Source organism: Pungitius pungitius, chromosome 17, assembly GCF_949316345.1.
Source record: "Pungitius pungitius chromosome 17, fPunPun2.1, whole genome shotgun sequence".
Classification (NCBI taxonomy): Eukaryota; Metazoa; Chordata; class Actinopteri; order Perciformes; family Gasterosteidae; genus Pungitius; species Pungitius pungitius.
This window is the reverse complement of record NC_084916.1, coordinates 9965807-9986976: the sequence shown is the minus strand read 5'-3', so window position 1 is coordinate 9986976 and position 21170 is coordinate 9965807. Positions and strand designations below refer to the sequence as shown.

Below are 21170 nucleotides of genomic sequence, written 5' to 3'. Positions count from 1 at the left end.
ACTGGAAATGAATAGAAAGTTTCAACAATTAAACAGGAAAAACAAATAACACAAAGGGTTTGTGTCGAGACAGAGTTGCAGAAACGGTGACAGCAGAAAAAAGGATGATTCAGACACCAAGCAAGTATGTGCATCTGGATGATGAAACATCATTCACTGCACAAAAAGCCGTCCATCATGCAAACTCATTCACCTGCTTACTCACTGCCCCCCCCTCCTCAACACACAGCTGTTCACGCACCTCACAGACACAGCCAGCAAACATCTGGTCCCACTGAGTTCTCCTGTACGTACTGTATTAAAGCGCTTCACATTCTGTTTTCATGGCTTGTCAGCTTTTATCTGCAGTGTAAGACCGAGACGGAGCAGGAAGAATGAGAGGGAGGGAGAACATGCAGAAAAGGTCACGAAGCACTCAAAAACAATTCTCAGTGTATTGTAGCTTAGGAAGTCTAAGTGCTTCCTGGGGACGTGCAGCTGAATCACTGTGTGTGCTTTATCATTTAAAATCATATTAATAAAGACAAAAAGACCAATCGCCAAACCACAATATAATTAGGGCTGAGGTGAGTCATGTGCAACATAATCCAAGACATTAGTATCCGAACAACAGACTCATGGCTGTAGGAGTATTTTCTTTTTTTATTAAAAGTCAAGGAGAAAATCGTTGAAACGGACCTAAAAAGTTTAAATTCATTCTATGAGCACAGCTCAATTATAGTCTGATGTGCAACTATATATATTTTTTTAAACAAAAATCTGAGGGCCCATATCAAAGCACCTGACTTTTACCACGGCTTTGATCCTGTGATGTCAAATGTATGGCTGGAACCCGTAAAAAGTCTTCTGACTAAAGTCTTTGATTCAGAGAGGCCATTCATGAGCCTTCACAACCATTTACAACCATGCGTGGATGTGGGGATAACACACATTGATCAAAGTTGTCTAGGATGCGGCTCAGTGGAGAATGCCTGGAATAAGCCAAAGATTTGGGTGGATTAAAATCTGATACAACAGCTCGGAGATTATTTTATGTACTTTAATGAACCGTACATGTGGGTAAGCATGTTAAAACTGTAGCACTGTGGCTTGTTTTAGCAAACAAAACCAGGAAGATGGTCATCAAAAAAAGTATGGGTCGAGGCCCTAACCAACAACCCGTGTAGTTCAGTGACTCTTCAAAACAAGAAATAATTCATTAAATCTTAAAACACATTTTCTCACAATCAACTCATCGGTTTAGAACAGACCATGTCCACTGCATTTCCAGCTACAGCAGTGACATTTTAGGGTTATGTTGCTACCTAAATCCCACCCCTCACCCCAGGCGGCAGCGACCTTTTAAGGACGCACAGTTTGAGGAGAGAACGTCACCCTGGCAACAACTCGCCTCATGACGAAGGAGCGACGTCACCTCCCCCCTCCCCTCCTCAAGTCATTAAACAGCTGTGTGTCACAACCCCTCCAGGGCAGCTGGGCAGAGAGTCTCCTCAAAAAGTTGCAAATGTCGTTGCTTATCGAAGCTCTGAAACTTAATTTTAATATGATGTGTCAAAGACTAAATCTGCACAGAAAAGCGTGGAAAAGCTGCAGGAGACAGATATAATAACCAAACAGGCAGAGGCAGAGGAGACAGAGGAAGAAAAGTCCTACATTGTGATGTATCTTGGTTGTTGAGATACATCACAATGTTGATGGCACAGGTAAAACGTATTAAAGTAACCATGAAAAAATGGAAATGGATGTGTCGCACAACATTGCTGTTGATCTCATGCTGTCAGACAAAGAAAACCAACATAAAACCTTCATGACACACAAACGTAAACCAGTGGTGTTTCTTCCAGCTGCCGCAAGCTTCAGCAGGGAGAGCACCAAAAAGAAAAAACAGACAGATTATCAGCTTAAAGCCCTAAAACGCTTACAGCAATCATAACACCACTACGGCACCCCGCTGCTCCAACCAGAGGAGTGTGGGGCCCAGTGGGTCAAATATCATGTGTCTAACGTGACGTCAATTGTAGATTTGCAATGTGGTGCATAAGTGTTCCTTCATAGCACAGTAACACAGCTGGTAAGGGAATTAATGGGGAACACCTACACACACCCCAACATAAATACATAAATACATAAATACACACACACACACACACACACACACCATCACAAATACACACACACACACACACAATGCCTTGCTGATCTGCTCTGAGACCACAGGGGAGGAGGGTGAGGATGGGTTCAAACCATAAATTCTTTGTTTGTATCCAGGGGGAGAGAGGAAGGGAGGGGTGCACAGATGGGAAGGGACTGTAAGAAACACAGGAGGAAGGGAGGGAAAATTATGGAAATAATAAAGTTATAAAAGATTGAAAACCCAGTGGTGGATCAGCAGTCGTTCACATTGATGGGTGTCGTCCCCCCCCCGACCCCCACCCCACACACACACACACACACTCTCTCAGACTCTCGCAGACACACTCACAACGAGTCGGGCACTCATTAGCAGCACATCATTTTTCTGTCTATCATTTTTCAGCAGAGGCTTACTCATGCACTCTCACACATTTGTGTTGGAGGACACACACACACACACACACAACACACACACACACACAAACACGTGTGTCTGAGCCACAGCTTGTGGTTTAGAAGCACTGACCTTGGTGACTATTCTATAGGACCATGCTCACTGAATCTGAATCTTTGGTTTTAGTTAAACATAACTTGGGTGTTACATTTGCTAAGTAGCACAAAGTTCAAAACTACAGCTGAGGCTAGAAGGAATGGCCGGTTTTGGTGCTTGATACCGGCGACCGTGAACGTCCGTACGAACAACATCTTCTTTCCACTCCTTCCCCTCCCTCCACATACCACTTGACCCCAGTGGAACGACCACAACCCACCTATTTGACAAAGGAGAATTCCAGCGCACATTAAAACACCTCCCACCCCCACGAGGGGGCCGTGATCGTAGAGCAGGACGGCGAGCGAGGCCAGAGCACCATCTCGAGACCAGATAACCTCTGACTCGGAGCAGACCCGAGGGCCTCTTTATCAGCGCCTGGTGTCACTACACCAAAATAATCCTCTAAATGGAGGATTGTCACAGTTAACTCTGCATGTGAGGACTCTTTGCACCAACAAAACTTGCTCCAAACCAGAGAGGAGGGAAAAGTTACCTCCGTTTCTAAAATAATACAAATTTGTATGCACTCAACGGACATATCAACACAACGGTCTCCTTTATCTGGGAACAGAAGGAAACTACAAAAAAGCAAATAGGCAAAAGGTCCGAGAACTAGAACCAGTTGCACCAAAGCAGCTTCTTAGGCGCAGACTGGGGGTCGAGTTAAATTTGGATCTCTGGATCATGGAAACTCGGCGGGAGACTTGACTTCATCATTTAATTATTTAATTTGTTTAATCATTCAACTCTCACAGTGCATCCCGCTGAAATATAAAACATTCAGGAGCCGCCTCACGAAAAAAAGATCAGCTGTGAAAACTTAAAAAGGAGGCACTCCTCGTGTAAGAATGTATGTTTCCCCCTTAAAACCACACATATAATCACGGATGGAAAGACATATGTACGTTCATACAGCTCATGCTGCCCACACACACACACACACACACACACACACACACACACACACACACACACACACACACACACACACACACACACACACACACACACACACACACACACACACACACACACACACACACACACACACACACACACACACACACACACACACACACACATATATATATATACACACACATGCAGGTAGGAAATATTCCCAAGAAGTGAAAGTGGGTGTTCTTGCAGAAAGGAAAAGGTCAAGTGCCCTGTGTGACAGGTCAACCGACTTAAAAGGATTAAAGTCATCATCATGGCTGCCAGCACAATACACATCTGGGTCATATTTCTACTTTCTCTGGTTTCTTGTTTAAATTGGCTTCATAATTTGCTTATATTGAATTAGCTGAGTGAGACGATGATGAAATGAGATCGATATATCTGTAGCACATTTAAATGAATGATTCCAACGGTGGTGGAGATGTTTCAGTCTGGACCAAAGTGGCTCATGCTCCTCAATCTTGTTGCCGTGAGGTAAAAACTGATCAGATGCTCCTCAGTAGAAACGTTGAACTGTACAGAATTCAGAACATTACTGGGTGGCTAAAATGGATGCGCCGCATTTGTGATACTTTCTCAGTTTCCCACGTCAAACGGAGTTTGTCATTATGTTCTTTGGGGTTTGGACCAAAGATATTTGAAAATGCCACCTTTTAATCAAATGTTTCTTAATCATTTTATGGACAATTCAGGAAAGTCGTTGGGAGATTTATTGACAAAAATATTCCTTGGTACTTGTTCATGTGAGAGATTCCTTAAAATCACATTCAAGTCACATCAACATTTGCAATGTTGTTTTTTTAGCAGTTAGGGGAGAAAAACAACCAACAAAACAAGCCTCTGAATTTTTTCCAAACCACACAGTCATAATTCCTTTTAATGAGACTTTGGAGAGAAAGCGGAGGAAATGAGTGTGTGTGTGTGTGTGTGTGTGTCCCTGCATGAGTGGAGACGGAGAAAGTGAAAAGACAGAGTGAGAGTGAAAAGGGGGGAGAAGAAAGAAGGCTGAGACTGAGGGAGCAGATGCGGTGAATGAAAAGCCGACTGGGCCAAAGTAGAGGGAAGGTGAGCGGAGTCTGGGAACAGACGGCGCTCTTGCACCCTTGCAGCCGCTCCTCGGCTTGGCACAAGCGCGCCGCCCCCTCGTCTCCAGCCCCTTTTCAAACAGCTTAGCCATGGCCCAAACTGGCTGGCAGGGAAGCAAAGCACTTCCACTTAACCATATCAAAGTCAGTCTGGCGCAGCTCTGAAAGAGCATTTGGCCCTGAGAAAAATAAATAAATAAAGAACCCATCACACGCAGCTGAGGGAAATCCTCACGGCAAGATGCATGCTTATTTTGGTGGAAGATTGTGGTGTTTTTGTTGTTTTGTGTTTTTTTTCACGTGAGCTGGAACTTGCTGAGAATCCTGGCCTTGTGATGGCTTTGACAAATAGTCTCTTTTGATCCAGTTGGAGGACGTACAGCTGAAAAGATACAGCAGCTCAGTTGGCAGCTCAGTTGGCATACTTTAAAATAGGACAGGATTTTAAATATCAAGGAATTGACACTTGTCCCTGGGTACGTAGGGGGTTATAAAAGCCCCAATCAAAAAGGGAGAAAAAAATGTCAGTTATTTGCAGACCATCTGGTAGAAACCTCCTAACAACTGGATATATCTCCAAACAGAGCACTCAAGGCTCCTCACATTGCAAACACATTTCTTTCAGCAATACTGCTCTGGTTCAACTGGCAGATCCACTGTGGGTGGTATCAGGTACATGAAAAAAGACTGATACCCTTTGACCTCCATCCTCAACAAAGCCGGAAGGGCATTTTTTTAAACTGACCTAATTCTCTGTCATCGGAAAAGTACTCGAGCAAATGCACACATGCACCCATGAACAAGCTTCACCAACCTAACCCCAAATTTTAATTTGTTTTTTTATGTCTCAGAGAAAACGCAAAGCAACTTGAGGGCCCACATAATTTGTCAAAAGGAGTGACAGACCAGAGATCAGATACTGTCCAACCCTCTTTAAGTCAAAGAGTTGCAATTTTGGACAATTGGAAGCACAAAATCAACTGGGGCTGGGCCAAATATTGATACTATACTGAAATCAGAATACAAGACCATTGTCTTAGCTGTTGGATATCAAAATATCACAGGTTTCTTTAAAAGCGTGTGTTACACTAAAGTGTCATTTTCTGAACTATTCTTTTTTATCTCTCCAAACTTTCATCCACATTACTGACGATTAGCTATGAACAATATATTGTTGTGTCAATACGTTGTTAAAATAGCATTGGTCAACCCTACAATATTGATATTGAGATATTTGATCACGATCATTTCGCCATGCTCAGTTTCAAACTAGAAATTCAGGAGAACAAGCAATATTAATAATAACTCGAACTAATTCATGTGATCATAACGCGACTTATTGCTGTTTTATGTGGATGTTTCCTCCATGTGTTTATGGTGCACTCGAGTTCATGCGTCGCTGTGATCCACTAACCTACTGCCCCGGAGAAAAAGCCTTTCTCCCCACATTTGGCAGATTTTTTTTTGAATGAGCCACTCGAGCCAGTGGTATTTTCAGTCTTTCTGAAGTTGCAGTGGGCGATGATTCAACTTAACTTACCTCTGCAAAACTTCACGAGCGGCTCCTCAGTGGCGTCTCAGGCCGTCTACCTGCGCCTCTCCATCCATGCGTGAATCAAATAACAAAGTGCGCCGTTTCTTTCAACGCGCTTCGCTCCGGTACGCGATGCCGATTTAAAAGACAACAAAAATAATAAATCTCCCACAAAATGAATCAGCTGCCCGGATGAGCGACGGATGATCGAACTCTCGGTGCAGCCGCCGTCCGGAGCAAACAGTGAACCCCCTCTCACACATTCCAGTTTATCTGTGCTGGGCTCCGCCCAAATAACGGCGAGCCAATCAGAAGCGAAGGATGTCACGGGGAGGGCGGGGCCAGACTGTTGCCAGCCCCCATCTCTCCATTGTGCGCGCGTGTGTGTGTGTGTGTGTGCGTAAAATTGGTGAATCAAATTTGGAGTACGGTCTGTCTGTTTCTCTTTGTCTGCTGTCTGTCTCATTACATCAAGGGAAACGTAACGGTTTACATTGTGTCGCAGGAGTACTGCCAGATATAGACATGCAACGAACAACATGAAAGAACAAGAAAATAAAAGCACAATCAGAGAAAAATTAAGATTGTGGTATGACAAGCTTCCAGTTTGCAGTGTGCTGTGTATCCAATGGAAATATTTTTCTAACATCCATTATTTGGAGGTGTTTCTTAATTTTTTATTATTTTCTTTTTACAATTTTGTTTAGTCGTCATTGATAACAGATAAAATAGATGCTTCTTGCAATCACTATGTATCTCTCATATCTCTCTCTCAGGGGGAATCCAGACCTGAGCTCCAGATTTAACCAGCTGTCACCTTATGAACGGTCTCAAACATTTATCTTTGCCCTTGTACTTGCGGACAGCAGCGAGGCCATTTTGGGAGGGAGAGAGCTGATACCATTTCAGCCCCGTGGGTTTGAATTTAGACCTTTCATGTGCACTTTGACGTTAAATCCGTCTTTGGCACTGAACAGCAGGACCAGGCCTCTATCTGCACATAAAAGAGTCCGGTTCTTACCTTGATTTTAGCTTGATTTGTCCTGGTAAATGTATTGACAGGTTGTAAAAATGATGGTGTGATTTTCTGAGATTACACGGCTTTACAACCAGGGCTTTTTCAAAATTGCCTCTCCAATCTGTTTCCCTCAAGTGGGCTTATTGCTTTTCCCCGGACAAATTGAATTACATGGAAGGGAACCGTGAAAAACACAAACATCTCCGTCTTTGGGAGCTACAAACAGGTTGGAACTCAAGTGCTGCTATTTGAGGACTGAGGGAAAACCCATTTCTGCAGGGTTACTTGTTTTTTTTGTAGTGACTTGGCTGCGTGAGCTGCTCCTGCCATCATAATTGCCCTTCTTAAGTGGATACATTGTTCTGCTGAGTCCATACAAATGCAATTCAGCTCGCCCCTCACGAAGCAGAGGAAGCAGAAAATGGCATGTCTCTTTTCATCCATCAGTTATGTATTTAATTTATGGGATTTAATAATGACTCGTTGGTATGAAATGTTTCACCTCTGATCTGGTTTTTTGATGCAAGTTTGAATTGAGCAAGAAAATAAGCTTTGTGATTTCAATTTTGAGGGTGATTATATTTGTTTACAAAGGGCCAAAAGGTGTTCAGTGGTGCCGTTAAACCCCTTTTCTGTAAGCTAAGCTAACTGGCTCTTGCCTGTAGACAAAGGCTATGGGTAGACAAAGGGTAAAGTAGCATTAATTATCTCATCCTCTCAAATGCAAATAAGCATATTTCCCAAAATGTCCTTTAACCCATTCCTTCCTTATAATAAGTATGCAGCAGTTTCACTCATTCTGCTGTCACTGAGCTTCCCCGACACCCTGACAAATTATTTCAGTCACACACATCCATCAAACTGACCTCATATGGACCTTTTCTGTTTACGAAACTGCGGCTCTGATTGGTCCAAAATTAAGTGTTCTGTTCTTCTTTGGCAACATACTTTGAATGTAATGTTAAACACGAGTCTGTAGAACGTGTAAAACCACCAGCCTACATTCCTCTGTTCATTTCATTATGAAATGCTGGGTAACACATTATAAGCCCCTCAGCTGGCGCTATCACACACACACACACACACACACACACTTGCTCACTCACCCAGACACACCTCTCTCTCTCTCTCTCTCTCTCTCTCTCTCTCTCTCTCTCTCTCTCTCTCTCTCTTTCCCTCCTTGGCTCTCAGCTGCCAAACAGCTCAGCCTGTAATTATGGCTGTCATCAACAGCCCCTGACTAGCAGCTATATATACTGAAGACCCAGCGTGCACAGACACGTAACCTGACACACAGAAAGAGAATACCACACCAACACATGCACGCAGATACATAACCGCATATTTATAGCAGTTGTCATTTAAAATCCCAGCAACAGGTCATTTAGCATCAAGCTAATTTGCTTTAATCCTTTCAAGAATTTTCTTCACAAGCAGAAGATTCACTTTGACTCATATGTTTCAGCAACAAAATGAAACTATGCATTTTTTTATCAAGTCAAGATTATAACTTTAATGTTAATGTTACTTTAATGTTAATGTAACTTGAATTGTGCAGCTTTCCTTTTCAGATATAGTTCACGAAAGTTACACACAAATAGAATATATATACTGTAATATTCAACTACATAACATGTTCTCTAGTTTTTTTTTGAGTCACTTTACACTAAAACAGTCCTTAAAACTACTAAAATACTGTTCATGTTAAAACTTTATCAAAATGCTCGCCTTTATTAATCAAAACTTTAGATTGTTGAGTAGCTACATATATACGTATACCATATGTACCCAAGCATTTGTTTCCATTCAAAAACCCAATCGCACACACAAGGTATGAATGAAGCCAACCTCCACTGACCTCCTTGCTGACAAGTTCCTTTCGTTCTTCCGTTCCCGCCACACCTGCTGTTGGTCACCACCATCGATCCCCCGCTCCGCGTGCAGCGCCGCATCCAAACGGCCCACAAACAGAGTGCCACAAACTCTTTGCCGTGTTATTCAGTTTAACATTTGCTTCTCCTCTGCCTGACAACGTCTAACCAATGAGTCAGAGAGGCCACATGACTGGAGGGCAGGAAGGTCAAATCAAAGTGTGTATGTGTGTGTGTGTGTGTCAGAAGGAGAGTGTGTGGCACTAAAGCATTTCAGAGGAAAATGCTGCCTCCACTCTGTTAACCAGCCCTGTTTTGGGTAACTCATTATTTGACTTCCTAATCCTAACTTGTAGAGGCCAAACTTGAGGTTAAATTCTGAAGTTCTCGACTCAATTTTGGTTACAGTTTTCGCAGAGACATAGAAACACAGAATACCGTATACGGCATCGCTTCTTATATTGAATAATATATATGAATCTAAAGCTCCGATATGTTTGTACAAGTTTTACACAAGTAACTATTAACCCGGACATTTTGTGATTTACAAAACACCTGTGCAAAAAAGGACCAAAATCCGATCTCCCGTCTCCATCCGGGTTATACTTCTGTAAGGACTCATGGGTGGTCTGTTATATTTCATGTCTTTGACAGGATGACCTCTTTGTGAGAAAGGTTCCAACCACTAAGTGTAAACCCTGCACGCCTGGTGTTGACTGCAGCACAGATTGTCATAGAAACCACAATGGAAAGTTTAAGAATACAGTAAAAAAATACCATATGAGATCTAAACAACATGTAAAGAACTGAGACACGGTTATTTTTTTATGGCTGAGACAATAAAAGAAAGATTCCTGCACTATTGCATCATCAGACTTACTGATAGGTGCAGCATTAAGATTCCTCTTCAGTCCCACAATGAGCAGAATGGTTTTCTCTCTTCTAGCCATCCTGTTTATTCCTGCTCTATGCTATCAGTGGAAATTACAGAACATAAAAATCATTTGAGGATGCTGGAAAAAAGTAGGTCAGTGGAGCCAACTGTCAGATGCACAAAGGGTAATATGTGGAGTGGTAATATTCCAGCTACAGTCGGTCCCCTCAGGTCAGAGCTGCTAACACGGAGTGGTCACTGACGCACAAACTACACTACTGTCTTGTTCTTCAGTGGGAAGTGCTTCTGTGGATAGAGAGGACATCTATAGCCGGACCGTGGAAGTGTATGTGTGGGTGGACAGTCAGTGTGTGCACGATGTGGACGGAGGATAATGATTGTGAAAGAGTGCAGAGGAGCGGGTCAGTTAATGTGCGTGTGTGCATTTGTGTAAGAATGAGATCAAGTCAGCTATAGATCATTTTACAACTTCCAGCATTGACCCCTTTGATTCTAACGCAGCTTCTCCGGCCATTTATGTCTTCTGCAGATCAGATATGCACTACAAATCAAATCAAATGATCACTAACAAAATCTGACCAAATGGTTAAAGACGGCAAAGGAACATTGATTTCATTTGGTTTTCGTCAGGCTGGGAAATTGCATTAAGGTTGTTATATGAACGTGGCATTTTAATGTAGCTCGTATAGCCCACATATTATATATGAGGGTCATGTTGAGAAATATAAGAGTTTTCACCTCTGAAAACTGTGATTGAATAGAAAGTATTGTGTTGCTAAATCCAAAACAAATCTAAAATGGATGTCAAAGTATCATTGAAGTTGAAAATAAAACAAAAAGCTAAATAAATGTCAAGTATGTCACTCTATTACTTTACCAAATCATTTTAATTACTCTTGCCTGATTTAGACAAGGACTTGTCTGGATATTAAGATGCTGGTTGATATTGCTGCCCGCTGAATCCCAAACTGTTCTGATAATTCCTCAGTCGTTACTAGCTGGTGATTTCAGAGAATGCCAAACAATACCTTCGTTTATTTTTATGTGAAATTTAAGATGTAAACAAAAGCAGTGAAAAATCTCAGATCTGATGCTGTTTTTTCTTGTATCTCTCTTTATAAACATAAACTGTCAGCTCGGGTGGTTTATAGATAAATCTCCTCCTCTCTCCTGCGCCCTGCTGGGCACCACGTGGCCTCAGAGGGGGATGCTGTGTCCTGGAGTTTGGCTCACAAGGCAAGTACAGACAAGACTCTGGGAGAAATGGATTTGTGAAATCTGATCTGCCTTCTAGTCTTGCAGCCTTCTCCGTGCACTCTGTACATCACACTAATGTCTCGTGTGAGTGTGTGTGTGTGGGGGGGGGGGGGGGGGGTGTGTCCTCTGTTTCACCCTGCAGGCTGGAAGCCTACACCCTAGAAGTTAGATTGATTTCATGTCAGCGGCCTGAAAACACAATGGGAGCGTATGTGAAGGTGAGATACAGTTGTAATAAACTGGCGCGTCCATAAAATTAAATACAGATGTGATGGTGTGGTTACACATACAAACCTTTGGCTTTAACACCCAATCAATTTAATCAGATCTGTTTCTTTAGCATGATCATTTCAAACCTGTGTCAGTTACTGTTAATAAATGTAAGTGAACCTTTAGCTAATGTTAACCCTGAAATGAAAACGTTAAGTTCCTTGACTGAAGTAGAAGCACTACAAGTAAAACCAGTCGGTCGCCAAGCAGCATGTACGATAGTAATTTGGGAATAGCCCCACAAGTATCTACCACTTGGCAAGGAAGACATTCAGACCCAATTCACACTGCGTCTCATCTATGAGTCGAGATAAGAGCTACTTGATGCGGAAATAAATTATGCTAATTTCTTCATGCGACCCACCTGAGGGTCCCATCTTGGGAGTCATTGAGTAAATGTGTGTTGCTAAACTTAAGCCTGTAGATACCTTCTCTGTCTTTTTGTCTTGGATTACTGCAGGATTGCTGCCCTGTCACTTGGTCCAAGAAAAGCTCCTGAAACCTGAGACAACGAGAAATGAGATGTTTTGGACATTCCTCCTTTAAAACAGTCCTGCATGTTTTGTCATGCCTTTACTGCAGTATTTGTTCCCTCTTTAACTATCAGGTGTTGTTTAGATGATAACTTTAAAGAAAAGCCCTTTGGCAAAGTTTCAGCAAAGGCTTAGAGTCAAAGGTGAAAACACTGCATCAAAGCTTTGACCCCTCTCAGGTTACAGTCCGTATTATCTAAATGACATCATCGGAATTTAACAGTCTGTGGAGAGACATCGGCTGAATAGAAAACTATTCCTAAAATTTGAAACAGGCTAAAACAAACAAACAAACAAACAATAGCTGTTAAGACCAGCAGTTATTGGTTTCACCGTGTAATTGGTCGTCAGTGGAGGAGGGAAGACGCATCCTATTGCACAAGAAGAGACAATACTAAACATTTCTGCATCATAAACTCGTCACAGCTGTGCTAAACAACGGGGACTTAGTTCAGTTAAACACACATGCAAATGACAAGTAGTCAATGGGAGAGTTATTTCCCTTGTGGTTCCTGAGCATAAGTGAACCTCAGGGTGCTTTCTAAGAGTTCCTCACTTGAGACTGAGGGCAGCCTTGGGGTGCTTTCTGGCCTGACCTGGTTCGTCAAACACAAGTGTATTTGGACAGCAAACATTCATTCAAGCCATCAATCTCATACTCAACTTTATTTTTACTGCCGTTAAAGCCCTGCCGCTGCAGCTTTCCTCCTCGTTGGGACACACAACTCTTGTCTACTTTGCTTGCGCTTGCGTTTGTCACTCCGCTGCCAAACACATGAGTGGAGCAGCATAGCAAAGCGGCCCCTTTGAGCGACTCATAAGGAGGAAGCAGTAGCTAAACAGGCCGTTGTGTTTATTTCCGTCCCAACAAAGCTGCTGTGCACTTTTACTGATATCACTTTTTTTTATTTCTTTCTGGGAGAAATGGGTGCTGCGTGGTCCAGTGTGATAAGAAGGGAAGAAGGCAGACTTTGTGTTTGTGGTAACGTGTGTGTAAAAACACTCTATGGTTTTGCATTTAGTTTTTCTGTAAGATCTGAACGAGTCATTCAGGTCATCTTTCTGTCGATTCTTAAGACCTGAACTGGACCTACTGTGTGTGTGAGGAAAGGCAGGAAAAGTGTGTGTGTGTGGGGGGGGGGGAGGGGGTGGGGGGGTGGGAATTCCGCCTGTGGCTGTATCAGCGCTGTTCTGGCGCTCTGACATCTGTGCCACCGGGCCAAAAAGAGCGCTCCATAATTCAGTTTGCAGCACAGCAGCAAAGGAACGACAAGCTAGAGAAAGAAGAGAACCCATGACATATATAACCTGTTGTCTCTGGGCCGGCAGAGAGGACAGCAAAGGCATCATATACACGCCCTCTTTATCCCTGTAACTGAGGCCAGTGTCATATTTAGGTTGACGTGACAGAGAGTGGGACATCTCTGGCTTTGCCGCTTGTCTTCTATTTTATTGCATGCATTTAACAGCTATTCATGCGCTGCACACGCCATCAAAAATAGCATAAAATGACAAAAGGTCACTGCTTCTCACCCGTGTGCTTCGACGGGGAGGGCAAATATCTCAGCAATTAATAGATGGATAGCCATGTTCAACCATAGATGGTTTTTATGATGCAACACAAACATGATTCAACTCATTCAATGCTTTGCTATAAATAAATATAAATATTTGCAAAAATGAATGGCATTTCTTTCAGCCCCATTCATACCATGCTAACAGGCTAATACATGTCTGTATTTCCCAGTTTAGGCTTCTAGTTTACGAATAACTTGGCACATCCCACTATTCAGGCGAAATTCATTCAAAACTGAATTCTATTTTTGTTCTCAAAATCTCAAAGATTTGCAAAGCCACTGCAAAACAAATGTAAATGTTTTACAAGAAATGTAGCCCAGTGGTAACACATTTGCATTCAGCTCAACTGAGAAAAGAAAATGGAACATTCAACACAAAACGCACAGCATCATTTTCAGCACTAATCCCGAAAGCTAATTAGAACAGAAAATACAAGTGATCCATATTGTGCAACCTTCAGCTGTGTCTGTGAATAAACACACTGATGCCTGCTGGCCAGCCGCTACATGCAGCCGCGCGCTGTGATTGGATGGTTGGTTGCAGGGAGTCAGCTGGCTGCGTACCTCCTGGCTGTGTTCTTCAGAGGAAACATCACATTACCATCGGTGTATCTCAGTCAGAAGTGGGTCAGTCGAGGCATTAACATACTTTACACACCAAATGATGCGATAAGTGGGAATATTCTTCTGCTCACTGTCCACTAATCATCAGCTTAGCTGCAGCTGAGCAATGCCTTCAAATCTATAAATATACTAGTTGCGCTGCATTCAAACACGTCAGCTCAGCTGCGATGTTTGTGAGGTGAGGAGTTGTCTTAAAATTAGTTTAATCAGCAATTTTGCAACCGATATATCTGTTTCAGTGTGGGGGAAGCGGCTGATGCTCAGTTGGTGAGGTTCACCCAAAGCTTTACACTTTATAGTACATTATAATTATAAGTTCCCAGTGATCATATATGACACATCGTCAGACACAGGACCAATTTTTGGGGGGGTTTTAAAAAACATTGAGCACTCTTCAATTATTGTTCCCTTTTTCATCAGTTCCTGCAGTAGCTGACCTGCTCGTCACTCTCCCAGGATACAGCTGAATGTAGGTTATGATTACGGGAGGCCCACGATAAAAAAAAAAAACGGTGGTGCAAAACGCTGGCTTTAAAACATCTGCCCGTTATTCAAGAACACCCACACCGCTGAGAGCATGGCTGAACTCGGCTTTCTAAAAAGGGTAAAAGTTGAAAAATCAATAAACGAACTCTGCGCAGAACTCCTTTAAAAACATACAGCCTGAAGCTCTCTCAAGCCACACATTCATTTCATCGAATAATTATAGCAATTATGTAACCGCTGTTTGGCACACGTTTTTTTCCTTCTTCCACCTAATAGAAATATTTTTGGTGGTAACCTTTTAAGCATCAGCGCGTATCGGAGCCCACTCAACCGTGCCCAAAGCCAACCCCACCTACACAGCTGACAAAATCCCTGTGGGCCACACTGTACTTTCACCCTCTTCTTAACCCTGATCACAGCCACAAGACACAAACCGACCGGTCTGACCGCACTGTGACACTCAGGCGCCCGCTTGGGCCCTGCAGCCCACCTGTAAACCCTCGCCTACGATCAGGCTTTGCATCTGACCCCTTTGGCGAGCCTTACCGTCCTGGAAGAAGACGTCCTCCGCTTCATCGCGCATCCCCTCATCCAGGTCATCCTCCGCAATGTCGGCCATGGCCATCACTATTCCTCTTCTCCTTCTTGTCCTCCTCTCGCCCCCCCCCCCCCCCCTCCCCCTCGTCTCCCTCGGCTGACTAGTCGGAGTAAACCGGGCTTTGAAATCAACTCAACGGCGGCTCGGCCCCTTCGCTTCACGCAAAACAGTCCGATCACCAGCAGGCTCCTCGCTCAAGCAGCAGAAGACTGGGACTGAGCAGAGATTCAGCTCTCTCCTGTAGGGTGTGTGTGTGCGAGTGAGTGTTTAAGTGCAAGGTGAAGAGGGTGTGTGGGTGTGTGTGCGTGAGAGAGTGCTCAAAAGCGACCTTCACTAAGTTTCAGCAACACCACCGATTTCATAACATCCTGTGCAAAGCTGAAGTGAGAGTGTGCTGCTTCAAGAGCACTTGTAGGAGTAAGTGTGCGCATGTGTGTGTGTACGTGCGTGCTGGTGGGGGGGGTGGGGGGGGCGTGTGTCCATATGCACAGTATGACGCTCTGAGATGAGTCAGTTTGAGAGGCTGGTGATTAACAGGAATAATTAGGAAGTGATTTGAGCCGACAAGGACACACAAAAAGGGGTGTGAAGGTGTGTGTGTGTGTGTGCGCGGCGTGGTGCCTGAGATGCGACTCTACTTGTCATTCGTTCACAGCTCACTAGGAATCATGGGACCACACTGATTGCTCTCTCTCTATTTTTTCACTTAGCCCACATCGAGGGGGCCTCAGCACGGCCGATAACGTCTGCTGTTGCTGGAAGTCTCCATGGCACCGGTCGGGATGCAGCGCATGAACACACACACTTGCTCACAAGGAGACTGATTCGGACCGTGGGGGGCATGGCCGGTTCCACTTACAAATGCATACAGTTGATCCATTTGGGTCTTTGGCATTGATGATAACGTTTGAGTTTCAGAGCCACAGTAGGCACCAGTGTTTTTCTGCGCAGGTTGTTTGATGCAAACTGCTGCCGACAAAGACATTTCCAAAGATTCTTCCTAGTTGGAATGTCAAAGCTTCCTCCCACTGCACAATAGAGAAGCTTTATAACAAGCTGCCAGTCTTCTGTTCAGTTAACGTCTTGATACGATGTGCAAAGTCTAATCATTTTATGGATAAAGTGGTGTATAGTCATTTTATATTAAGCTCATCTTTAATGTGTACTGATAAACTTTCCAGCCTGTCAGGCAGGATGAAGAGAGTTTTGAAGCGTCCCCAGAAGGCTCCTTACCAGGGCCTCGCAGGCATTTTAATCACAAATCACATATTAGTAGTATTTTGCATTTCATCTTTTCTAAGATGGAAAAAGTCAAAAAAGAAGAGTGATATAGAATGTCTTCCCCTGTATATCACACCAGGTCGGTCTACACTGTGCAGTTTCTCTGACTCGCACCCCATTTACATAAACCAATTCCAAACCAAAATAGAAACTAGGCCTGAAGTCAATTCATTATCACTTTTCCTTCAGGCTTCCTCTCCCCTGCCACCGCCTCCCTTTAAGGCCCAAGCTCAAGGGAACTAACCTGGACACAAACTCATTTTCACTGAGGCTACTCCACACCATCCAGATGCATTACATCTGTCAGAGCGCTGCATGTGGGGTCCGGAAAAATGTGAAGAACTCGGGACTGAAAACTGATTTGTGAATACAAATGTATAGGAGGAGAGGATTTCTCGTGTTTCTGGGGTCATTGAGGATATGAGGAGTAGACCTTGGCTGAGTGTGTAAAGGGGCAGTGAACATTTTTAGTCATTCTGTGGTTTTGCAGTTTAACACCAACTGTCACTGCTGAGCTGATTAGAGTGCTTTCAATCATAAGTGAGAAGCCCCATTTCTTAAAGCTGCCGATTTGATCAGTGATAATATTGATTTCATATTGTTAAGACTCTGAGGTGAACATTTGTTCATCCTACATATAGTAAACCCATTTAGCCTATAAATAGTGCAAGAACCTCTAGGTATAGACAGAAGGGGAATTTCTTTTTAAGGAAAGTAGAAAAATGTTAAATCTTGCTTAGAAACAATGTTCAAAGATTTGGCTAATGAAAATGAGTTATTAGTTATGCATCTTAAAATGAAGTAAGGGACAACTGAAAGACTGCAAAGTCATTGATGCAATTTACAAGAACAAAGGAGCAACTGTGCCAGCAGCAACAGGAAATTACTGAATGTGGACAAAAAATTGCACAACAAAAATAGAATCTAATAGAATCTAAATCTAGAATCTCAAGGGTGCAGAAGAAACGTACTTGCAAACACAGAATTTAGATTTAAATGTTCTCAAACCGACATGGTGGTTCACGTAACACAGCATTAACATTGTGATATAGTGCTGTGATGTTAGAAACATGATGCAGGAAATGGAGAGTCCCTGGTCATGAGACAAGTAAACAGAACCTTGAAGGATGCAAAACAAAGTTGCTGAATGCCTCCTGCAGGTCCTTCCCACTCCCTTCTGCTCACTGCTTTAATCATCACATGTTGACGACTGGTGACTGTATCGTGATTTTTGTGCAGTACTTTTCTGAGACTGAACCCAAAATTATTCACAGCTAAAGGGTGCGCGCGGTTATGAAAACTTTCAAATTGGATCAGCGGCAGACATTTGAACAACTCAATTCTTGTTCTCTCTCTCAGCAGGAGCGTCCGACAACGAGCCACTTTACGGGCAGCAGGGCCAGAAAACGGGGTCACTTTTGGGTTGAATTTGCCTCGCTGAATTTGAATGACTGGCTGCATTGTTGTTTCAGCAGAGAAAACCCCCTGCTTCGGGAAATGCAAAACGCATGCTGCTGGACACACACACACACAAACACACACGTCTGTATAATAATTCTCAACAATGCAACCAAAACATTGTGCAGACAAACAGGCCAGAACACACACACACACACACGTTACTACGGCATTGCAAAGAGCAGCACAATCAGACCAGCTTGGTACAATGGTGTTGTTTGAATGGCTCAAACAAAAGAGCTCTTTGACATGTGAATCGAGCCAGATGATGAGTATCCCAGGAGGCTGAATAGCCAGCTTCAGCCTCCTACACACTCGCTCCTGTGGCCCTGATGCGTCAGCGCTCCGCCTTTTACTGTGGACTCAAATATCCGTTATTAGCATGGAAGCCGCTGCTCATTAGTATCCGGGCTAATTCTATGGTGCTAGCTAATTGGCAAGTACGTAGCCTCTTGCACAGATAGCCATACAAAAAACGGGAAATTGGAGAAGATAATTTGCTTTGTTCTACTCTCAACTTTCCTGTGTGAGTGGCTGGAAGACTCGTTGAACCACAACATCTCTGCATAAAGCAAAGCAAGAGCATTCAGTCAAGTTAACTTTTAGTCCAAATGGCAACTTACAACTCAAACATACTTCACAAAGAACAGATTCACAACTCAGATCCTACGTCAATAACCCCTCTCTGATTCTATAGTAAAAGCTATTATATAAAAGTTTGTCAGAATAATAATAACAGTTTAGCAGACATGTTGTGTTTGAACTGACTCATAATTGATCAATGTTCACAGCAGGTTATTTATGTTTTCTGTTTGTTGTTTCAGGGCCATAAGCGTTTCTGTTCACTGGTCATTGAGTTCATCTGCTGGATGCTTATTCCTGTACATTTGGGAGTTTCAGTAACATGGGGTTTATTTCAGCTCTACAAATAGAATACAAACTTGGCACCCATCATAATGTCTAAATCCAGTCAAATTAATGCTAAGAGAAATAAATAAAGCCTTCAATCTTCATGTTCTCGTAACACTATTTCAGGCAGGTTACATGACACTTGATCTTAATTATTAAGATTTCTTGCATTTATGTTTTTCTTTAATTACATACTTACATATACTTACATATTTTCATGATCTGGAAATGTAACACTAACATCTAGTTGGATTTGACTATACCTTGATTCAGACATGGCTGATGCACACAGTGATTTGAGACTTACTGCACTTACCTTGACTAAAAACACTAACAAATTGTAGCACTTAAATTGTACTTCTAATGGCTCATATCTATAGCAAGTTGTAAATCGGTCTGAAATTGCACTTAATTGCATTTATTGTAAGTCGCTTTGGATAAAAGCGTCAGCTAAATCAGTGATTCTCAACTGGTGGGTCGCACGGTCGCGGGCCTCTGCATGGGAAAATAAAAATTAGAATTAAAAAAAACAATCACAAAAAAATTCCTCCTGTGATTTTATTTAGAAGGGACTTTTTTAATGCAGCGGAGTGTTGTTATTTTTGCTGGCTCGTCCATCCATGTTTTCAGCAGCGTGCCAGGTTGGGTCAAACCATTCTGATATGGGGGAGACATTGGGTTTTTATGATAATTAAACATCCTGAATATAAAATTCAGCTTATGAACTTGATTTTGCATAGGGGTGATGGTGGGTCCCGGAGCCAGACCAGTTGAGAACCACTGAGCTAAATGACATGTAATGTAATGTAATCTAATCTAATCTAATGATGCACATTTCTATCTAATACTGTAGCAACTAAAAAAATGTACACACTCGACCAAATATAAAGAAACAATGAAACTGTGTTAAATGGAACACCGTTATTGGTTATTGTTGCAACTCAAAAAGCCAATTCATAAATCCTGTGGAAACTGGATTTCTGAGTAAAGGGAAGTTGTGTAAAAGTGTGTTGTGACAGCATGTCACCCCAGACTGACCCAGATATCAAACTCAGGCAGGTGACCAAGTTTAAGGTGATGGATAGGAAAATGACTGTGTAAAGTTTTTGATGTCAGCATAATGTTCCACGCCAATGGGGTCTACGGCGATGGAAGAGTCAATAACGTCCTTTTTGGAGGACGCTGAACTCGAAGTGATAATTCCCACGGACTGATGTGCGAGTCACAGGGGACGGTGGGTGAAAGACTTCTTTGGGAATCTTCTCTCCTCGCCTATTGCTCCCTTCACCCAGGCCTCCGCCTCTTTTTCTCCCCCTCTAAGAAGGATGAGAAAATGGGATGATTGTGAAGGGGCGCCCGGTTACCCTGGTTACAATAATGAGGGCATTGCGTGGTGAATCCAATTGGTCACGGCCCTCTCTGACTCTTTTGAGGTGCATGGGTGTGAGTTAGCGTTTGCGTGTGCCACGCTGTGGTTTCATTTGTCTGATGAGCGAGACGTAAACTACTGCAGCCTATCTCACACTTAATCATGCATGCAGTCACACACACTTACAGGCAGAAACAGTGTCCCTGCAAACCGTTACAAGCGGAAGAAGCAAGAACCACAATCAGAGATCAAAGAGTGGATCTTACATTCCTAAAAATTCATAGAGAAAGGCAGCTGGTTGTAATCCCACCTTGAACTTACAAATGTTGTGCTGAATTTAAACTTTTCATAGCAGCATCCACTCAAATTATTTACGCAAAAACCAGCAGGACAAAGCGGCGGCTAGTAATTGTTTGAATATACTGCCTGGTTTACTGCACAGTAGGAAGGGTAAACAAGTAAAGTTAAGTTAATATAAAGCAGGAACAACTGGCAGATATACTTACTGTAAGAATGTTGATATCTTTTCATTTTCATAGGATTGTGTGTCCGGACTCTCCGGTACATTATGATAAAGAATAATCCCAGAGACGCCTCCTTGCTAGTGTGAAGCCTTCTCCTTTTGTTCTGTCACTAATTTTAATTCTGTGCCCTCCTCCTGTCTCTTCCTGTCGCCTTTGTATTTTGTCTTTCTTCGTTCCACAATCAGATCCTTTTCTCTCTGGCTAATTTGCTCTTTGCCGTTCTGTCTCTGTCCCG

At 42.9% G+C, this 21170-nt stretch overlaps 1 protein-coding gene across 5 annotated transcripts in view; it reads right to left on the bottom strand.

The window, feature by feature from the left end:
* ripor2 (RHO family interacting cell polarization regulator 2) overlaps nucleotides 1-21170 on the bottom strand; it is a 47107-nt gene extending 25937 nt beyond the window's left edge. Inside the window, exon 1 of one of the 5 annotated variants that reach the window (XM_062558554.1) lies at nucleotides 20918-21170. In XM_062558554.1, coding sequence (XP_062414538.1) covers nucleotides 20918-20978 — 61 coding nt within the window. In that variant the 5' untranslated portion in view covers nucleotides 20979-21170. Of the gene's footprint in view, nucleotides 1-6271; nucleotides 6519-15342; nucleotides 15480-20917 lie in introns of those variants that run through there. The other 4 variants (XM_037474798.2, XM_062558553.1, XM_062558556.1 and 1 more) reach the window with 4 other exon arrangements.